Source organism: Crocodylus siamensis, chromosome 9, assembly GCF_052110815.1.
Source record: "Crocodylus siamensis isolate JL-2025a chromosome 9, ASM5211081v1, whole genome shotgun sequence".
NCBI classification, from domain to species: Eukaryota; Metazoa; Chordata; order Crocodylia; family Crocodylidae; genus Crocodylus; species Crocodylus siamensis.
Window position 1 is genome coordinate 31,659,099 of NC_143403.1, and position 13,257 is coordinate 31,672,355.

General features: G+C 41.3%; 1 protein-coding gene across 1 annotated transcript in view; it reads right to left on the bottom strand.

Annotated features, from left to right (window-relative positions):
• Positions 1–13,257, bottom strand: part of SLC12A4 (solute carrier family 12 member 4) — a 112,752-nt gene that overhangs the window by 29,188 nt on the left and 70,307 nt on the right. The window contains exons 4-11 of the mRNA XM_090062079.1: positions 11,063–11,209; positions 7,877–7,931; positions 7,251–7,381; positions 5,855–6,096; positions 4,187–4,401; positions 2,052–2,216; positions 1,854–1,952; positions 217–274 (exon numbers count right to left, since the gene is read on the bottom strand). Of these exons, the coding sequence (XP_089918205.1) occupies positions 217–274; positions 1,854–1,952; positions 2,052–2,216; positions 4,187–4,401; positions 5,855–6,096; positions 7,251–7,381; positions 7,877–7,931; positions 11,063–11,209 (1,112 nt within the window). The remainder of the gene's footprint in view (positions 1–216; positions 275–1,853; positions 1,953–2,051; positions 2,217–4,186; positions 4,402–5,854; positions 6,097–7,250; positions 7,382–7,876; positions 7,932–11,062; positions 11,210–13,257) is intronic.

The window sequence follows — 13,257 nt, forward strand, 5'->3', positions numbered from 1 at the left end:
GCTTTTTAGACATAAAACTGCCACTGTTAAACACAGAATACTTAATACAATCCAATATCAGGCATTCCAACATAGAGCAATAGTGATGGTGGATCATTTCACACTGCAGCTTTTTGGCAAACTAAGTGGACAAACAAAAAAATCCAAAAAAACAGGGAACAATCTTCTCCCACCACAAAACATGCTAAAATGGTAAAACAGTTCATGGTTACTTACTTATCTCTAAGAACTACACCTTCTATGCAGGCTCCAAATAATACCACACAGCTGAAGTCTTGGATACAGAATATGTTAAGGAAAGTAGGTGTTTACTATTATGGCTGCAATAAATTCAAACAAATTTTAAACCAATGATTTAAAATATGGTAGGGTTTTAATTCGTAAGCTACATACAAATTAAATCAGCTGTAAACAATTTCAGCTTGCTGGTTAAACTACTGTTTAACCCTGAATAAGGCATAACACCAGACATTAGATCCCAGGACCTTTTACAGTTGTTTTTCTCATTTTATGTTTTTAAGAATATTAGAAGAGCCTGACTAGTCCTAAAAGTTTTTCTAGGTTATGAACCTTCCAGTGGATGGCGTATAAACGTCTAGCTATGAAGAGAGTCATCCAGCAGACAAAGCTTCAATTATCTAAAAAGAGAGAGGAAGAAGGAGGGGGGAGAAACAGGGAGAGAAAGGCAGGGAGGGAGAGGGAGAGGGAGAGAGAGGAAGAGAAGGAGAGAGGGAGGGAAGAGAAAGATAGGAAAATGCAGCTGTAACATAGCTCCTAAGTGGAAATGACAATTTATATTTAACAGGAGAGCTGAAGGTATATAAAGATCTCCTGGTTGGAATAGTTCATTTTGTGCAAACTGGGCTCAGATAAAAGTTAGAACAGTTGCATGTTTCCTTCTGGTTATGATATTTCATATTTCACAGTAGTCTGGGGTGATGGAAAGTTCTCCTGGCCAGGAAATTATCTTGTATTGAGGCAGTTTGAGCTGTGTGAACATGCAGATTTCACTGGAAAAATGGGCAGGAGCCAGGGTGTCAGCTTTCTTAATATACCTTCAGCTCTCCTGTGAAATATGAATTTTCATTTCTACGTAGGAGCAATTTTAAAATCTTTGCTTTCTCCTATGCCTAAAGAAAGGTGATTGTGCCCAAAAGCTTGCAAATAGAACACTTTTTTTTTGCAAATATATAGTTGGTCTAATAAAAGATATCACAACTTTCACAAGTTCTGATTCCTAAGATACCTGGCACACTAGGGGCTATAAAACTCCATTACCACCAGCCTTGTATCTTTTGATTTCCTTTTTAATGCATTCTTTACCCCTTCTTCTTTTCTACTGCTGAACTTTTGTCTCAAACATAGAAAACAGTAACTGCATCTTAATCCCTGGCCATCTTTCAGCCTTTTCCATGCCCTTTCCATTACTAAACACTCACTTTATGTGAAAGAGAACACAGACTCCCCACACTTTACTAAATAAAAGACTTGTTTCTTTTAGAAAAAGGAACTAAAATTCAGAGATTCTTTTATTTAAAGTCTTTTCCAATCTTAATGGCTGTCCCTGTTTCTTATGAATGTCTCCAGCTTTCAGCCAACCTAAAATGCCAGAGAGTCCATGAGTTTGCTTTAATCAAATGGCAAAGAGCAGAATCCAGAAAGCAAAGTAGCATGTTGTGGGAAAGAGGCACAAATTTTGAATATTTTCAGCTGAACCAGAGTATGGAGTTTTACTGACATGTGATGTGGTATTTTAGTCCTCACAGGATAGTACAATGAACTGGGAGCACAATAAAAGTTCAATTGAGTCATTTAGAATGTGCTAAAAATCTATTCTAATTTTAAAAGGATACAGACTAATGATGTGGTGATGATAGCAAGAATTGTTCCAACAGGAATAGATTTTTGTGCATCTTTGAGGTCTCCTGATCTGTTTGAACCAGCCATGATACCTACACAAACATTAAGTTTACGTAAAATATATTTGGTAACAAAAAGAGCAAAGAAAAATATAAAAATCCCACAAATTTGTCTCTTTCCAGTATTCTTACCAGTCACTGAAGGGAAGAAGATACCAACTAGGACTGTGAAAGAAGTGGCTATATCAGAAAGCACATAAAGATGAAGATTGCTTTTCAGCCCACGTATATCAAGTGATGAGTGAACAGCTTTCTCCAGTATTTCGCCTTTCTCCAAGTAATTGCTCCACAGGTTATCTGACGTAAGGAAGTGTTATCACAAGAACAGAGCAGGAAAGAAAAAAAAAGAGAGAAAGGTTAACACAAACATGTTTTTATTACCAGACATTTAGGACACATGATTACAAACCCAACTTACTAAGTGATATGCTCAAAGCAGCACAGTCCTTGGTTCAAAGACTGAAATCTAATGAGTTACAATAATTTCAACACTAGATACACTTAGCTTTCAAAACAGGAAAAAAATTCTAGGCTGTATTTTCCTGCCAACCTGACAATAATTACAACTATCTTCAAATTATCACCAATAAATAGACTAGAAGGGTTTATATTTTGATTGTATTAATTCACCACATGCAATTCCATTTTTATTTGCCACATGGATACAACTTATCTAGCCAATACAAGATAAATGCAATACTGCCACACAAATCAAATAAAACAGCATCCATATACATAAGAACTAAGGAAACCTGAAGAGGTAGGATTGACCAGTTTTCTGCCCAAAAGCTAATTTATTTTTTAGGAAGTAGAAAAATTATGGCACTGCATTGATTTGCATTTAAATATGTTTTGACACTACATGGAATACGCGCTGCATCTATTTTAGAGGCTGTGTTAATGTTTCTTGTGAAAATGAGGACACCTGTACCCTTTAAAATTTAAAACTGATTTATTTTCTATTTTCATAGCATCATAGAAAATTAGGGTTGGAAGGGACCTCAGGAGGTCATCTAGGCCAACCCTCTGCTCAAAACAGGACCGTCCCTAACTGTATCATCCCAGCCAAGGCTTTATCTAGCCTGGTCTTAAAAATCTGCTTTTAAGGGTGGAGATTGTACCATCTCTCTAAGTAACCTGTTCCAATGCTTTACTACCCTCCTAGTGAGAGAGTTTTTCCTAATATCCAACCTAAATTTCCCTTGCTGCAACTTGAGACTGTTGGTCCTTGTTCTGTCATCTATCACCACTGAGAACAGTCTAGCTCCATCCTCCTTAGAACCCCCCTGCACGGAGTTGAAAGCTGCTGTTAAATCCCCTCTGTCTTCTCTTCTCCAGACTAAATAAGCCCAGTTCTCTCAGTCTTTCCTAGTAAGTCATGTTCCCCAACCCCCACACCATTTTTGTTGCCCTCTGCTGGATTCTTTCCAATTTTTCCACATCATTTATGTAGTGGGGGGCCCAAAACTGGACACAGTTCTCCAGATATGGCCTTACTAGTGGTGAATAGAGGAGAATAATTGTAGAATCATAGACTCATAGGGCTGGAAGTGACCCCAAAGGAACATCAGGTCCAGCCCCCTGCATAAGCAGGAAAGACATCTGGGGTCAGGTGACCCCAGCCAGGTAACCATCCAGTCTTCTCTTGAAGACCTCTAGAGTAGGTGATTGCACCACCTCTGGGGGGAGCTTGTTCCATAGTCTGGACACCCTAGTTGTGAAGAAGTTTTTCCTAATGTTCAGCATGAAACTATCTTCCAGGAGTTTGTGGCCATTGTTTCTAGTTTACTCCCAGGGTATCCTGGTGAACAGTTGTTCATTGAGCCCCAACTTGCAGAAAGCAGGGAAGTCAGTAAATCACTTTCATGCATATATTTCTATGTTCCTTCCATCTAAGATCTATTAAGTAAAATGCTCCTACTGTGCTCTAATTCAGATCCTTCAACGTTCTTTTGAAAATGATATGACATATAACTTATCCTATGGTGCATTGTAGATGGCTTTCTATTAAAAGTTATCACATGTGCAGATCCAATTCAGTCATTTTTAGTGCACAAAAGCCAATCTTGTTATCAGAAAAGAAAACGATTAAAACTGTCTTTCTTTATAGGACTGTATCATTTGGCTTACCAAGAATTTTTTTTCACTGTAATTTGAATTAGTTAGTCTAGCCTCCCTCTGCAGCATTGAGCAGAACAATCTTCTCCAGTTGCTCTGTCTGCCACTTAAGAGGGTTTCCTTTAATATGGCAGCATTTGCCATCATACCTTTTAATATCCCACTTGCAGCTCCAGGAATCCCTGCTATCTCTGTAACATTGTTAAGCATAAAATATTCATCACAGTTATCAGTGGTAAAGTTTGAATTGTGACAAAAGAGCTGCCAAAGCTTGGTGACCACAGTGATGTTGTCCACAACCATCGTTTTGGCACAAATATCAAACTGATCTCTTGACAGAGTCCTGTTGCCCAACATACAAATCCTGAAGGGGAAAGGAGAAAGTAATTTAGGATTGTGTGTTATACAAAAATGGCTGCTCCCAGCTGTAACTGGCCAGGTGTGCACCTCTGGCAATCCCTCTTTTTACTTTCTGGCTTTGGAGGCTCTAGCAATGGGTAGCATGTAGCACTGGTGACGTGTAGGAGGTGCATGTGCACCCCCTGAACTTGGTGGTGCACCCCCTGCAAAAAGGTGCTGTCAAAATTGCCAGTGGCACCTCCCCTCCCCTCCCCCCTTGCCACCGGCACTGCCATCGGTGTCTGCAGGTAGTCCCCAATTGCTGTTGGCCACCACCAACACCATTGGCAGCATCTGCAGTGATCGGTGCTCAGCCACCCCCACCCCACCAACAGCACTGCAGCCACCTGTGGGAGCTCACCGCTTGCTGCCACCATGTTCCTACTGCCAACAGTGCCACTGCCACCTACAGGAGCTTGCTGTGCCCCCCCAACTTCTGTGGGCACATGGCGTTCATGGCGTGTAGCTAAGAGATGATAGGAGATGTCACCTCATTTTATGCCACAGACACCCATGTCAAGCAGGCAAAAAACCTTGATTAACATGGTCCTTGACATTGTCCTTTTTTCAGCAGCAAAAAAACAGTGTGACATCTCCCCCAGCAGCAGAGAGCTACACTGCTGCTCTACAAACTACATTTCCTAGAATGTCATTAAAACACAAACACGTGCTCTTGTGCCACAGCTGTTTGCCATGAGGCTGAAGCCAGAAAGAACAGGAGGCAGCAGAGTGGGGCTGGGAGGCCGACGCATCCCCCTTAGGCAGTAGCTAGAGCTCATGCCCCGCTCACCCAACCATCCTTACACTACTTGCTTCATACTTGGCAAAGAAGCAATTAAGATAGATGAGCCCAACACGAGAGTTAAGCAATATTTCTGGCTGTGGGCCAGTACAACCCACACCAGTCAGGAGGAGAAAGGTGGGCACTAGGACCCAGTCACCGCTCCTGTCATGGCATCACAGAAAGAGTGCCTGTACCCAAAGCTCCCAAATAACTTTGCTCTGTAAAATTAACGGAGTTTGCATGGGGAGTTGTGTGGGGTCCTACAGTGTGAGATGCTCTTTGTGGGAGGGGAAACAGTAAAGTGTCAATTTCCACCAAACCTTTCCTCAGCTCTGGAGAAGGCACCATTCTACCAAACCTAGTTAAAGAATGCAGTGGATCACTTCATTTTAGCCTAAGAAGCTTTGTTACACAGGCTTCTGCCAGAAAACATTAATTAAATTCAGATTGCAGCTACCTTATATATGAGTGACTTAAATGTAACTGATTTCTAGAGCAACGAAGCACATGCAGAACATATTAGCTAGACAATTTTAAAGAAACTTCTATAGTAAGTAAAGGCTTTCTGTTTGTTTGTTTCGGTTTGGATTTCTTAATTACAGGTTGATGTATCCCAGCCAGGAAGATTACTTACGGAAATTCAGGTGGATCAAAGATGGACTTGATAGCTCCAGCATAAATGGACAATATGGATATTATTACACAGGCCAAGAACAGAGAAGCGAATTTGTTAACATATTTTACTCCTACAAAAACCACAACGGCCATGAGGATGAGGAATATGGTTCCATAAACTCGCATGTTGTTCAGCGTAGCACTAGATGCATCATGAGCACCAGTAGGATGAAAGATTGCTGCTTGTGGAGCAATATATGTCTGAAAGAGCAAGAAAGCATGCTACATTGATGTAATAATACAAGTAAGAGTTTAAATTACATTTTGCTCCTTCCCATTTGCTTTTAACACACACTTTATATACAAAATTATAAATCAAGCTGCCATTCATAAAATACTTTTGAGAAAGGATCTTCACCCTGTAGGGAAGTTCTGTGTTAAAGGATCATAGAAAAATAAGCCTTGGAGAGATACCAGGAAGTCATCTGATCCAACTCGTTATTCAAGACAGGACCATCCCTGCCCGAGTCATTCAAGAGTCTGTCTAACCACCATCTTAAAATCTACAAGGATGGAGATTTCAACTTCTCAAGACCCTCTGTTCCAAAACTTAACCATCATCATAGTTAAAGTTCTTCCCCAAATCCAACCAAAATTTCCCTTCCTACAGTTTAAGATCCTTACTTCTCATCTTGTCTCCTGTGGCCACAGAGAACAGTCTATTGACAACCTTCAGGTATTTGAAAATTTAGCAAATTTTCCCTCAGTCTTCTCTTCTGTGGACTAGATTCCAGTTCTTTCAACCTTTTCTTGTATATAATTTTTCCTAAACTTCTAATAATTTTTGTTGTTCTCTGATAGACTCTTTCTAGCTTGTCCACATCTTCCTTGAGCACATGGATTGATTTATCTATGGTCCACTATAGCTCCTATATCCTTTTGCTGTAGTCTCACCAGTCATTCCTTGATCTGCATTTGTGGCTGTTCCATCCTAGGTGTAGGACTTCACATTTGTCCTTACTGAATTTCATTCCATTAATTCTAGCCCATTCTGAATCCTAACCTGCAACTTGACCCACCCAGGTATTATCTGAAAATGGACAGTTTTGTAGTTCTTCCCCTACAATCCAAATCATTCTCTCTTTGACAGTGATATACTGAACACTTCAATGTAGGTTTTCTAAAGTAATGATTTGGAGAACCTCAAAGTTTTATATATAAAATAGCACACCTCAAAAGAAGCCTGACTTCAAAATAGAGAACACCAGACAACTTGTGAAAGTATGGAATTGAGCCCCCAACAGACCAAGTCACCCTTGAAAACCCAGGCCTTCAATCTCTGACCCTTGTCCTCAGGGGCAGGAATGTTGCAGTGTTTTCTAAAAGTAACTTGTCACATAAGCGTTACCACTCACCAATAAAATCTCAATGGCACCAAGTATGTACATAGCTCCTGCAAATGTTGTTCCCAAATAAAAGCACAGTCCGACAGCTCCACCAAACTCTGGACCTAAAGACCTTGAGATCATGAAATAGGAGCCACCAGCTACAAGATAAGAAAGGATAAGGATATTTTTACACCACTTGTGAATCTGCCATTTCAGAATATACAGAACATATGTATGAGGTTGTAAATTAATCCTATTAATCCTCAGTGTATCGGAGGAAAGCCTGTAAATGTGAATAAACTAACACCATAAAGACTACAAAAACTACAAGGGAAATAAAAAATCTAAATTAATTTAAAAACCCTCACAAACACATCCTCATTATTTTTAAGCCAAAGTCATAGTTTGAGGCTCTAACTTGTTACTTTTTAAACACATGAAAAGTTCAACACAGTACTTTGACATATCTGGATAATGACTTCCTTTCTCACTTAATTTTGTTTTTCAATAGAAGGCAAAAAAAGTCTAAATTTAATTACACTACGATACACTCATTACCATCTGAAAGTCTACCATTCAGTTTATGTTAATAAGAGGAAGGGTAAGCAAAAATTGGTTTAAAAACTGCACCAAATAAGAAGGTCATTAATTACCTGGAACAACACCATTAGTTGCAATAGCACTCATTGATATGGCTGTCAGCATAGTCTGTGGAGAACAAGGTAACAAATATAAATTTACCCATGTAAAGTTCTCAAAATTATAATTAATCTTTTAATTTTCCTGTTACGGCAATTAGGCAAACAGTAAGGAAAACATGCCATGATAACATATAGCTTTCATAGTATGTCTTTCTATATATTCTCCCCTGCCACAGAGCATTTCTTGGCCACAAAAAAAAATAAGTGTTCATGACAGTAACAGAAATGTAAAGATTATAATATTCTACTCTCCATGTGGGAAATGAGTGTTGCTTGGACATGTGGTATAATGCAGTGGTTCTCAACCTCATTAGACTCCAGGCACCCCTTAGAAAATGCTTTTTACCTTCAACTTGTTTTTTTGACTATGGAAAAAATAATAAAGCAACTCTTCTGTTGCAAAGAACAAAGCAAGAGCACAGCAGGTCAGAATGCTTTTGATACTATGGATGCCTATTTCAATCTTATGTAGGTAACTGCATGTCTCTACAGCATGCCACATCAATCTGGTTGAGAATCATTAATGTTAGGAATGGGCTAAGCACCACAGAAGCTAAACTTGTAATAATTTCATCTTTTTAATTTACTTTGATTTAACTGCAAGCTTAGAGTGCTGTAACACTAGATTTGTTTCATTCAGCTTCAAAAAGTTACAATGGTTTAGCTCCAATATAGCTGGAGAGACAAACTGTTATATCAGTTCAGCATATGTGAGCTCCTGAGCAGTAAGTCTGGCATTTTTCTTAATTTAGTGTTGGGTCTATTCACAGCCTTATACTAGCAAAAGCACTGCTATTTGTGTACAGCTTATTTCAATTTCCCAAGTAAAATAAATTATGCCAGCATAACTGTATCTTTATTAGGACTTTTGTTTGAATAAAAATTTTATTAAAAAAAAAATCGTGCCTCCCCACAAACATAGCTATACTGGCAAAAAGTTTCTGCCACAGACTGAACCTTAGTTGCATACACATGTGTAATAGGCCTGTGCGAATAGGGAAGTACTTGATTTGGATTCGGACGATCTGGAGGACAGTGATTTGATTCAGAGATTTCACTGTCTCAAACTGTTTTGGCTGAATTGGCCTCAGAAGATTCGATGCCAGTTTGGAAAGATTTAGAGATTCTGATAGGCCAGGGAGCAGGTACAGCTGAGCAGCTCCAGATTCTCCCATGGTTCCTCCAGCTCTGCCTGCCTCTTGCCAGGTGGAGGGAGCCACAGGAGAAGCCTCCATGGCTGTCCTGCTCGGCCCCAGCCTAGTCCCAGCACTTTGGGAAAAAAAAGCCTTGTACTCACCAGCTGCAGCAGCAGCAATTGGGGTGTCTGGGCACTCCTGGCAGAGCCCCCCCGCACAGCGTCGGGCAATGGGGGGCAACAGGGATCGTCCCCCTCGCCTGGCACCCATGCAGCAGCTGTTGCATCATGCAGGTTCAGTGCAGCTCAGCAGGGCACAGCACGCTGTCTCGAATCTGGGGCTGCTGGGGCTGCGTGGTGCCACTCTCCAGCTGACAGGTGAAGCCGCCACACCTCCCAGACAGCGTGTGGATAGAACCAAGGAGGACATACCTTCCCCTCTATGCAGCATTGCTGCACCTGGAGTACTGCACCCAGTTTTGGGCTTCATATTTTAAGAAGGATGCGGATAGCCTCGAGAGGGTCCAGAGGAGGACCACTCATATAGTTAAGGATTTATAGGCCAAGCCCTATAAGGAGAGACTAAGGGACCTGCACCTCTTCAGCTTCCGTAAGAGAAGGCTCAGAGGTGATCTTGTTGCCATCTACAAATTCATTAGGGGGGTGCAGCAAGGAATCAGAGATGCTTTGTTCACCAGGGTGCCTCTTGGGGTGAAAAGGAACAATGATCACAAACTGACAGGGAGCAGATTTAGGCTAGACATCAGGAAAAACTTCACCATTAGGGTGGCCAAAATTTTGAATGGGCTTCCAAGGGAGATGGTGCTCTCCCCTACCTTGGGGATGTTTAAGAGAAGGATGGATAGGCATCTGGCTGGGGTCATCTGACTCCAGCACTCTTTTCTGCCCAGGCAAGAGGTCAGACTTGATAATCTGTTGAGGCCCCTTCTGACCCTGGCATCTATAAATCTATTAATCTATAAGTGTGGGGACTATCCCTGCTGTCTCCCATTGCCCCGCACTGCACGGGGGCACTCTGCCATGATCACTCAGAGGCCCTGATCCCTGCTGCCAGAGCTGGTGATTACAGGGCTTTTTTTTTTTTTTTTTTTTAAAGTGGTGGGAGGCTGGGCCAGGCAGGGCAGCCATGTTCTCTCATAGATCCTCTGGCTGTGCATGCTTCTGCCCCGGCAGAGGGAGCCACAGGATGCTATGCCCTCTTGTCACTTGCCCAGCCGGTGTTGCGGGGACATGAGATGCAGGCATGGCTCGTTCCAAGCAGCAGCACGGAATAGCCCCCGCTCCCATGGGTGCAGCAGTGCTGGGAGTGGTGGCTCTGCCCTGCAGCTGCTCACCCCCTTCTGCCTTGAGCTGCACCCACATCCTGCCACCTGCTTTGGCTGGGCAGTTTGTCTCAGTCCCAGCCCCAATCCCTCCCTCTCCCACGCCCCTTCCCTCCTCCCTCTCCCAAGCCCAACAGACTTACCAACTGGAGGCAACTGTGTCAGCTGGCTGTTTAGTCTATGGCCAAATCTCCAAAGTAGCCAAATCTTTTCTGAAGCTTTTTGGAATCAATCCAGAGCTTTCAATTGGTCTCCTGATTTGATTTGGATTCAGAGATTCAATCCCCAAATTGGGCTGAATCTCCTCCGAATCAAATCAGCTACCGAAACTTCACACAGCCCTCATGTGTAGCTGCATTTTACAAGTTTCACAAAAGATGCATCCTGACTATACGAGGTTTATCAGAGCCTGAGCTTGAACATCTTTTGGAAGTGCTATGAAAGCTGCCTATCTGAACAAACATTTAGCAAACAAGCTAGGGTGAGCTATTGTTTAGGGCAGGGTCTCTCTCTTATGTTGATAATCTAATTCCATTTAAGTAGTTTTGTCCTGTTCTATAAGTATTCTGATTCTTTTATTGTAAACTGCCCTGAGCTTTGTAAGGAAGGACAGAATATAAATCAAATAAATAAATAAATATGATGTGATCATATACTCACACAACAGCAGCAGATTAAGACAATCAGGAAAGACTGTAGAACACCTGCTGTTCCTACCATCCATGTCAATCGAAGGAAGAGAATAACCCCAAAAATATTCTGCATACATGGCAAATACACTCCCATCAGGGTGCCCATGCTGGGTGACTGAAAATAGATCATCAATATTCTTTAATTAACTCAGGAGAAAGGTGTAGAACAAATGAGAAAAACTGATGGCAGCTATTCAAATGGCAGTTTGCTGTGGCAGATTACTACAAACAGAAGCATAAACTGCAATGCCAGACTTCCAAAAATCTTGACATTGATCAAGCAAAAAACCATTGATCTAACTGTCACCATATTTGGACCAGGATTCCTAAAGTCAGCACTAATGAAAACCAACTGAATGTATATTTTTATTAGTTGTATTGTTGTCATGCCTGGGAGCTTCTAAAATTTAATTAGACTTCACTATACTAAGCCCTGCATGAGTACAGGATGAGATGGTTTCTGCCTCCATCAAAAGTTTACACACAAGTATCACACCAAAAAAGAGATTTTTAAAGACACAACTATCAGAAGTTTTGGAAACAGTTTAGTGTGAACATACTGCACATTTTCCTGCTCTTTGGATAAGGGAAAAGGGGATAAAAATTCTGTTTAGAGCAGTGACCAGCAACATTTAAAAGCCATGGGCTGGAACAATCCAACTCCAGTTTGAAGTACGGTGGGTAGCTCTGGTAGCATATAGGGAGCTTTGCCTGCAGCCAGGAAGGGGCTGGGTGACTGGGAGATGTGCCTGTGCTGGTGCTGCTTCCTCCTGTGCCACTGTAGTTCCCCACCAGCTGGAAGATGATCCTTGCCACTACTTCTCCCCATGTTCCCCTGCCTCCCAGGTGCAGAACTGCTCCTCACCAACTAGACACTGTGCTTACCCTGCAGCCAAAGAGTAGAAGGGGTGCTGAAGAAAGTGCTGGCAGCACAGGTGCAGCTTCCAGCTGCATGGCATTAGCATGGACACAGGCAGAGGCAGAGGCTTGTGGCTCCATGGGCCAGATCCAGTGTATTACCAACCCCTGGTTCAAGGTATCAAAATTAACACTGCCATTTGCAATGGCTTCATTTTCAATTGCTGACAGAAAGTATTCCTAACATTAGGCAGATGAGGTTCTTTAGGTAAATCTAACATCTTTTATTAGACCAACTCAAATACAGTAGTTGGAAAAAATCTTTGAATGCTTTCGGGCACAAACACCCTTCATCAGGCTGAGGAAGCATCTGCAGTATAGTTCCTCAGCCTGATGAAGGGTATTTGTGCCTGAAAGCTTGCAAGGAAGAATTTTTTCCAACTATTTGAGTCGGTCTAATAAAACATATTAGATTTACCCAAATAATTTTGTCTGCCTATGTCCTTAGACCAACATAGCTACATCCTATACTTCCAAACATTAGTGCACCCATCCCTGACAACAATTGTGAAGTTCCAAATCCCATGAGACTTTTGCTAATGAAATTCCATGACTTTCTCTGGTTGATTCTGAAAGCAAAACAAAAACTTATATAAAAAGCAGAAACATGAGAGGCAGCACTGCTCTTCAAATGGATTCATCTCACTGCGCACGTTTCCACAAATAAAACCTAAAACCCAAGTTGCACGAGGATATTTTGCTTCCACTGAATTTCAGGAAAATTACTACAAGCACCAGTCTTCAGCTGAAGACGCAAGTGCTCAGCTGAGCTGTTATTCAGTTTCAAATGCCAGTAACCCAATACAAGTAGAAAGTTGTTCCATTAAATAAAAACAATGCATTCAAGTTATGATGGAATCAATAGCCATTACTCTACTACACCAAGGCCCTTTATATGAAGGGTAATCTAAATCCATTACTTGTACAACAACTAGTTATTGTACTGCAACTTTAACAGGGATAAAGCCTCCTGCTTTACAAAGAAATATATTGACCTTTGCTTGGAATGTAGGGAAAACCAAAAAAGTGCTGTCTCATGTTGCTAAGAAATATGACCATTGTACATAAACATCCTGATTAGCAGTATCTACCTTCAAGTAAAAAAAGGACAGAATACTATTTGCTAATGTGCTTTGAGGTTCTCAGCAAAAAAAGAAAAACCACATGGATGTTTTTATCAGCTTGCTTACCTCAGTGAGGAAATAACAGGACACTTAATACTAGAGGTGCAACCAATATATCAGT